The following is an 8,666-nucleotide window of genomic DNA, read 5'->3' as shown; positions in this document are numbered from 1 at the left end:
TCACCCACCTTGTTCCAGGCTGAGCAGGGGCTGGCTGGGATCCATGTCAGGGGTTGAGGGGAGAGATGATGGTGGTGGCACTGTAGTGGTAGGATCAGCTGCCCGGTCCTCCTCCCCAGAAGCTGCCCCTTGGGACGGGGTCTTCCTAGGGCTGATCCCACCTGCACTCTCCTCAGGGCACAGGAAAACATCGATGGGGCCTTGTTTGCTCTTAAGGGAGATCTGAAAGGCCTGGTGGAGGTGGCAGGCAGGTTAAACTGAGGCTCAGTTGACCACTATGGCACTCCAACCTACCCTGGTCGGAGCTGGGATCCCACATCTCACCTCTGAGGAGTCCATGGCTTGAAGCTGGGTCTCAGGAGGGGCCTTGATCACCATGACCATCTGCTCTGCAGGGTCTGCAATGCTACGAAGATCTTGGCAAGTCACGTAGGCCAGGGTTGGTGGAGTCAAGAACCATATAACCTTTGACCTCTGGGGGCCACCCACTCAGATAGCTAAGGTAGCACCCACACTTGCATAGTCACTCCTGTCCTCTCCATCCTTCACCTGACACACAGTTGTGCTCAAGCCTATCTCATGGCCCTGAGCCTCAATTTCCACATCTGTGTGATGACTCCATTCTGGTGTTAAGAATTTATTCTAGCCCTAACCGGTTTGGCTCAGTGGATAGAGCGTCAGCCTGCGGACTCAAGGGTCCCAGGTTCGATGCCGGTGAAGGGCATGTACCTTGGTTGTGGGCACATCCCCACTAGGGAGTGTGCAGGAGGCAGCTGATCGATGTTTCTCTCTCATCGATGTTTCTAACTCTTTATCTGAAGGAAGTTTCTAACTTCCTCTCTGTAAAAAAATCAATAAAATATAGTTTTTAAAAAAAGAATTTATTCTGACTCATGATCATGTTGTCAATTAGTGGTTGTCTCCAAAATTTATAAACATAATTTGGGTATTCACTTAAAAAGAAAAGCTTATTTTAAAATAAAGTTTCTATTTTTATGAATGATAAAAATTTGTATCTCTAATCCTAATGCTACAACCTTGTACTGAATCGCTGTGCTCAGTGCTTGTTGTTGCTGGTACCAGCTTTTCTCGTTTTAATCTAGCAATTCTGGAATTGGACTTGTTTCTCTCTTGGAGATGAAGCTGAGACTCAGATTAAGTAACTTGTTCAGTGTCAGTGAGTCAATGCTGAGCCAGGACTTGCATGTAAAGCCAGAGCTCACTCTCTCCTGAACCCAGGGCCTGGGATAGTCTCTCTCGTCTCACTTGGGTGGGGCCTGCCCTCCACAGTCAAGGATATCGTTGGCTGTCGGCATCCTCAGAGAGCAGCTGAAGTTGAGTGGTACAGACGTGGATCAGGTGGTCTAGCTGCCGCTCATTCTCCTGCAGTTGCTGTAGGTCCTTGGTCAGTCCTTCAAGCTGCCCACCAATACCTACCGTGGCATGATTGCCCCTGTGGAGAGGTACAGGGAGGGTTAATAGATCCTGCACCCTCTGCACCCAGACTGCCACTGCCTCTGTTCTGAGACCCAGGTGAGCCCTTGCTCCTCTCTTGATCTGGCTCCTCAGTTGACAAACAGCAGAGGGCTGAAACAGGGCTCCAAGTCAGACTGGCATGGGCTTAAAGTCAGACCTGAATATCTCTAACACCCACCTGTCCCTCAGAGGGAGCTGGGTAAGTAAATGATGGCACAGACATGCCGTGAAATACTACATAGCTGTATAAAAGAATGACAACGCATTAGATGTATACATGGAAGTACTTCTAAAGCACTGTCAAGTAAAAAGAAAAAAGATGCAGAATGGGATGGTGTATCAAAAACTGAAAAGGCACTGACCCAGTGATTCCACTTCTGGGTATATATCCAAAGAAATCCAAAACACTAATTTGAAAGACTATACAGATCCTTATATTCATTGCAGCATTATTTACAATAGCTAAGAAATGGAAGCAGCCCAATGTTGCCCATCAATGGACAAGTAGATAAAAAAGCTGTTGTACATATATACAATGGAATATTACTCAGCCATAAAAAAGAATGAAATTTTATCATTTGTAACAGCCTGGGTGAACCTAAAAGGTATTATCCTCAGTGAAATTAGTTAGTCAGAGAAAGACAAATACCACATGATTTCATGTGTACTATGTGGAATCTAAAGAACAATATAAACAAACAAAACAGAAACAGACACATAGATACAGAGAACAAACTGACGGTTGCCAGGATGGGAAATTGAGTGAAAAAGCTGCAGGGGCCAAAACCGGTTTGGCTCAGTGGATAGAGCATCGGCCTGCGGACTGAAAGGTCCCAGGTTCGATTCCAGTCAAGGGCATGTACCTGGGTTGCGGGCACATCCCCAGTGGGAGATGTGCAGGAGGCAGCTGATTGATGTTTCTCTCTCATCAATGTTTCTAACTCTCTATCTCTCTCCCTTCCTCTCTGTAAAAAATCAATAAAATATATTAAAAAAAAAAAAAAGAAAGAAAAAGCTGCAGGGATTGAGAAATACAAATTGGTATTTGTAACAGAGTCACGGGGCTGTAACGTACAGCAATACTCAGTAATATTATAATAACTATGTATGGTGCCAGGTGGGTGCTGGAAATATCGAGGGAAACACTGAAACGTATGATTGTTTAACCACTGTGCTGTGTACCTGAAACTAATACAAAATAATATTGAATACCAACTGTAATTGGGGGGGGGGGGACAGACAAAGTGAAAAGGCAGATTTGTCAAGGAGACGGAAGGTAGGATGACCAGGGAAAGATGGGAGAAGGAAAAAATAAACCAAGAATTAACAAGAATAAAACAGCTATGTTGGACAATCTCATTTCTGGCAACAGAAACCAGAACAGCAGTCACCGTGGTATGAGGGGTGGGCAATGACTGGGGAGGACACGAGGAAACTTTCTGGGGTGCTGGAAATGCTGTCTCCTGATCTGGATGGTGGTTACCCAGTTAAAGTATGAAAAGCTGCACTAAGCTGGATATGCAAGATTTGTGTACTTCCCTGCATCTGCCACCTCAGGAAAAGACACTTTTTCTCTCTAAGCCTCAGTTTCCCCAGTTATAAGGTGGAGGTGCAGCTGCCACAGTGGGTCTCACTATCAGCTCCTCTAGGCTGATCTGACCTGGACCTCTGCCTGCCCTCCTGTTTGGCTGGTACCTACAGCCACTGGATGTGGTTCTTGGATTTCTTGGCGATGAGCTGAATGCCCTCCAGGACATTGGTGATGTCGTAGATGCGCCGTTTCTGCACCTTCAGCACCTCAGCTGCCCAGTTCAGATCGACAACACCATCAGCTGAGCGGCTCAGCAGCTCCAGGAAGCGTTTGGTGGTCAGATTCAGGGATGTCTCATAGCGCGACTTCTCCCCTGGGGATTTCACACCTGGGGCAGGGGACAGGCAAGACAGGGTCCCTCAGCACCACCCACACACCCAGTTGGGCCAGCCTCCCTGGCAATGTAGGGAAGGAGGATGGGGGTGGGGGATTGACAGATGGCTCCTTCCCTTGGTGAGGCCAAGCAGGGAGGCCCTGTGGCTGCTGCCTGCCAACCACAGCATTCCTCTTCAGGCTGGGGAACTCCCCACCCCCAGGGCCTGGGGAAACCATGCCAGACAGACACTCCAGCTGCCCTTTGGGGCCCCCAAAGGCCTGGCTCAGGCCCAGGCCTGAGAGACCAGAACTTAGTTTGCAAGCATGTTTGTCTATCCACACCCCCAACCTGGGCCCAGGCAGGGAGCCTGCACTAGCCTGAGCTCTGTGGGTACCTTTTCCTGGGTGGCGGCCTCTGCCCCGGGCTAGCCCGCTGCTCTCAGCCAGGTATTGATGGTCAGTTTCCAGGTCCAGCCTCCGCTTTACCTATGGCAAAAAGCAATGGGAGGATACTCAGTACCCAGGGGAGTGAGGCCACAAGAGACCTGGCTGAGGTTCCTGGCTACCCCATCTCAATTTCCCTACCAGGATGCCTTTGTGTGTTAGGGGAGATCCTAGGGGACACAATCCTACCTCACAGGATGGACCACTCAACTGGAAAGCAGAAGACCCAAGTTCAAGTCCCAGCTCTACCACTATACCTGGGGGCTTGTGGTGGTTTTAAAATATGTTCTATAAATTTTTTGATACCCCTCCTTTCAAAAGATGGAACCTAATTCTCCCCCCTTAAATAGAAGCCAGATGTTTCTAATGACCTGCATGTGGCAGAAGTGACATACAGTCACTTCTGAGACTGGATCAGAGACCCATTAGAGCTTCCTCCTTGCTATTTTGGATCACTCATTCTGGAGGGCAGGGTGGGGGGCTGCTGCCATGTCATGCTGGTCCTCAAGTAGCTCAAAGGACAGTCCCAAGTGGCAAGGAACTGAGGCCTCTTCCCAACACCAACATGACTGAGCTTCGAAACAGTCTCCAACCCTAGTCCTGCCTTCAGACAACTGGAGCCCAGGCCAACATTTTAGCTGCCTCAAAAGAGACCCTGAGCCAGAAGCACCCAGCTAAGTCTCCTCTGAATTTCTGACCCACAGAAATTGTGTGATGTTTATTTTAAGTCAGTCGAATACGGAACCCTTGGGCAAGTCACCACCTCTCGGGTTTTTATTTATGAACACGGCAGTAGCTGGTGCTCACCGTGTGCTTTGCATATAGTAAGTAGTTCATTCCATCTTATGGACTAGCAACACCATATGGCCCCATTTTACAAATAAAGCAACCAAACCCAGAGAGGCCTAAGGTCATGCAATCAGGAAGTGGCAGAGCCAGGATTCCGATTTTGCTACACACGCAAGGATGGAGATTGCCCAGTAAGTCTCACAGTCATCTCAAATACATCCAAAACCAGATGTACCTCCTCCCCTCTGCCAATCACAGCATTCCCTGGCAATGTAGAGCTGGAGGACGGGGGTGGGGTTTCCCAAGCTAGAACCTCATTTCGCCCTGCCACTGACCTCATGGCCTCTATTTGCCAAGAAATCCCATCACCAGAGCAACTACCACCTCCCATCTGGACCTTTCAGCTGGTCCCCACTGGTCTCCCACCTCCATCTGTCCCCCTCCACCTTAGTATCCTCATCTGTTATGACTTCTTCACATGAACCTCTGCTGAGACATGTTTCTTCACAAACCTGTGCCTCCAAACCTTAGTCCATACTGGTTATTCCCTCCTCCCTGCCCTTCACGCCTGCTCCTGAGGGCAGGTACCTTACCCCTCACTTAAGTCTATAGGATCCTGCAATAGAGACTGCACCTCTCCTCCCTCCAAACTGCCTGGAATCCAACCTTGTCCCACATTGTCTCTCGCTACAAATTTCTACAGATGTGTTTGACTTCCCAAGAAGCCAGGGAGTCCTTTAGAGGCAGGCACCGGGTCTAAATCTCTATACAGTGTCTGCACGGGCCCTGGCATCAACCCATGTCTGCTGACTGAACCTCCCCACATGCTAACGGACCCAGACACTCCCTCTCACACATTCAGGGATTCCCCCGGGTGTCCCAGGGTAAAAGCGCTGGCACATGCTGGATGCTTCCTGTGTACACCACTAAGGAACCGCTTCACCTGCATTCTCATCAAACCCTCCAACCAGACTTGCAGCAGGTGCTAGCTATCCTGACCTCCACTTCACAAGGAGCTGTACAGTACCTCCAAGAGGTCACACAAGATAGTGAGAGGTGGAGGCAGGATTTCAACCTTAATGTAATGGGCTGGCACAGAGCCCACGTTAATATTCACCACAGGTACTGCCTCCCTAGAACCCAGAGCCAGGCCCCCAAAAGCCAACCAGAATGTTCCCCCTCGCTAGCCTTTCCCCTGCTGCCCGAACCCTTAGCAGGATGACAAATGCATCCCTTGCCTTCTTCCTGAAGGCAGGTCAATACCACACTCTAAAACAAGGGCTCCAGCAGATGGACACCCGTTTCTGCCAACGTTCTCTAGGGGTCCTGGAAAGCACAGAACACTGGGGAAAAAATCTAATGACTCAAAACCCCACCCATGGGAAGGGGCTACAGAATCTGTGGTTCACCCAGGCCCTGGAATATCACCCAGCTGTCAAAGACGGAGGCAGGTCAACACAGAATCCTCTCAAAGACACTGACAAGAAAAACATTAGGGCAAAGCATGTATATAATTTTTTTGAATTAAAAAAGCTCATGAAGCCATTTTTTCTCTGGTTCAGTTTCTATTATTATAGAATGCATTTCAGGGGTAACCTATGCATGGGAGAGAGGACCATGGGGGGATTGTGATCTGCAAAGTGTGGGCGGTGCACTGTTTGAACATGGAAATAAAGGGAAAACTACAGTTTTCAAAATTTTAGAAAAATACTGTCATAACAACCTAAAAATAAAAATAGGCTTAGGAAAAGGAAAAATGGAGTTGGGATTCTGCCTCCTTCAACTTTTTAGTCTAACTCTTTTTCTATGGTAAATGTGTATTATATTTAGTTTCTTAAAAACCTTTTTAATTAATATTTTAGAGAAAGGGAGGGACACATCGATGAGAACAAAACATTGGTCAGCTGCCTCCTGCATACCCCCTACTGGGGATCGAGCCCACAACCCGAACATGTGCCCTGACTGGGAATCCAACTGGCAACCTTTGGGTGCACAGGATGACGCCCAACCAACGGAACCACACCAGCCAGACTAGTTTGTTTTTTGAAAGCCATGACAACACGGTAGCGGTTGACAGGAAGGTCCAGGAGAGATAGCTGAGTTTCAGAGCCTGGTATGCAGGAAGTGCTCAATGAGTGTTCACTGATGTAAAAACTGAGCCTGCAGTTTGTTTCAAACACTTCCCCCCCAGAAACACCAATGCAGTGGGTCAGTGGAGGCAACTCATTGGGGGTATTAGAGGGCAAAAGCTTCAGCTCCAGGATGGTGCCAGCCCCACCCCTGCCCACCAACCCTAAGTATTATGAGGGCAGAGGGCCCATACTTGCCTCTGTGCCTAGTACCTCATGGGTGCTCACTAAAAACTGTTGAATGAGTGGAATGATCACTGAGGCTGCCTCGGACACCACTGGGGGTGAAGCTGAGGGCATGTTTCATTGGCCAAGTTCCTGGCAGTCACTCTGAGCCAGGAATTCAGCTCCCTGAGGGCAGGAACCATAGCCCTGGGCCTGCTGAGTACTTGTCAAGTCAGCTAAACGGAAGTTATATTCCAGGCCCCAAGATGGTACCAACGGGAACAGGCCACTGGTACTCCCACCCTCCACCCCTAAACTATCACTCATTAGGAGGAAGGGCCCCTGGGCTTCCTTTACTAGTATTAACATCTCTAGGAGGCAAGGCACCCAATGGTTAGGTTAACCGCTCAGATTTGGACTGGTCCCACCAATTACTCACTAAATAATAGGGAAGATTCTAACATCTCTCAGCCTCAGCTTCCCCATCTGTAAAAGGGGACCATTGTTGAGAGGGTTAAATGAGTTAATTGGGTAGCGTGCCTTGGCACAGAGCCTGACAAACAAAACAGTCTCAAAACAATGGTGCTACTATTATTATTATGAGCATCTTGGTGATTCCGGAAGGAAGGCAGCACTGGGCATGGGGCCAAGGGGGTTAGAGGATGCCTCAGGGACCAGCTGCCACCTAGGCCTCCACCGGCAGTTGAGCAGCTTCCACCTCCTTGTCCCGGGCCCTGCCTCTCCCCTCCCACTTGCTCCAAGCCCCCTGCTGAGACCCTAGCCAGCCTGGCCTGCTGCCCCTGCCTGCCAGTCTGTGCCCCACCTTCACCCACAAGCTTCGCCAGTCAAACTGGTCTCCACGCCCTGTCCTGCAGCCCACAGGTCCAAGCTCCAGGCCTCCACTCCCTCCTTCCCAGGTAATTCAGCCAGCTCTTGGCCCCCAACCTGAACTGATCTTGAACCTCTTGTTGCTCGGGGAGCACTTTATCAAGTCGTCTCCTCGGGATGTTTACTCTCCGGGCACCAGGGGCCTCCTCTCGAGCTCCCAGAGGCCCAGCCTACCCAGTACTTTCAAGGGGTCTGCCTGATTAATGAGGTTCCATGGCAACCAGAGCCTGGGAGGGGAGAGGGTGGCAGATGGAAGGACAGGCAGAGGGAGGGGAATCAGCAGCTGGCCCAGCCACCCCGCCCTGCAGAGAAGGCCTCCCAGCCAGGCCGGTCCCCAGAGTCCCAGGCCTGCAGCTGGCAGTCGAGCATCAGGGCAGGAAGGAGGGCTTTCTCCAAGGCTCTTCAACAGTCTGGCCCCAGGATGCCCCCCCTTCACCTCCCCAAGTAGCCATGCCCACTACCAAGCCACAAGTTCTGATCTGAAGCCAAGCAGGCCTCGGTTGAAATCCTAGTCCCACCACTTGCAAATGTGTGACCCGGGGCAAGTCACTTCCCCTCTCTGGGCCTCTCTTTAGATGGTCACAGAGACAACACAGAGCTCACAGCCCGGGTTTTGAGCTTTAGCGGGCTTGAGGTCGGCCAGCGGCCTGGCATGCAGGCAGCGCCGGCTGAATACACGTGGGCCATTATTATTATTACTGAGTCTGACCGGCTCTGATGAGGAAGCTGAGGCCCAGAGAACAAGGGAGCAAATAGGAACTGGCCCGAGGTCACCTCGAACCCTGGGGCGGGGCCCGGAGGCACAACCCAGGCTCGGCACCGCCCAGTCCCGGCGCCTCAGCCCACCCCTCCCCCGACCCTGCAGCCTC

General features: G+C 50.5%; 1 protein-coding gene across 1 annotated transcript in view; it reads right to left on the bottom strand.

Moving 5' to 3' along the window:
• The window catches only part of E2F1 (E2F transcription factor 1), a 6,479-nt gene extending 1,524 nt beyond the window's left edge, over positions 1-4,955 (bottom strand). The window contains exons 1-6 of the mRNA XM_006764625.2: positions 4,818-4,955; positions 3,778-3,868; positions 3,176-3,395; positions 1,301-1,453; positions 325-439; positions 9-231 (exon numbers count right to left, since the gene is read on the bottom strand). Of these exons, the coding sequence (XP_006764688.1) occupies positions 9-231; positions 325-439; positions 1,301-1,453; positions 3,176-3,395; positions 3,778-3,868; positions 4,818-4,955 (940 nt within the window). The remainder of the gene's footprint in view (positions 1-8; positions 232-324; positions 440-1,300; positions 1,454-3,175; positions 3,396-3,777; positions 3,869-4,817) is intronic.
• Positions 4,956-8,666: the final 3,711 nt, after the last annotated feature.

The sequence above is a fragment of the Myotis davidii genome, unplaced genomic scaffold (genome assembly GCF_000327345.1).
Source record: "Myotis davidii unplaced genomic scaffold, ASM32734v1 scaffold38, whole genome shotgun sequence".
NCBI lineage: Eukaryota > Metazoa > Chordata > Mammalia > Chiroptera > Vespertilionidae > Myotis > Myotis davidii.
Note: the sequence above shows the minus strand (reverse complement) of the source record. Positions and strands in the feature narration are given on the sequence as shown.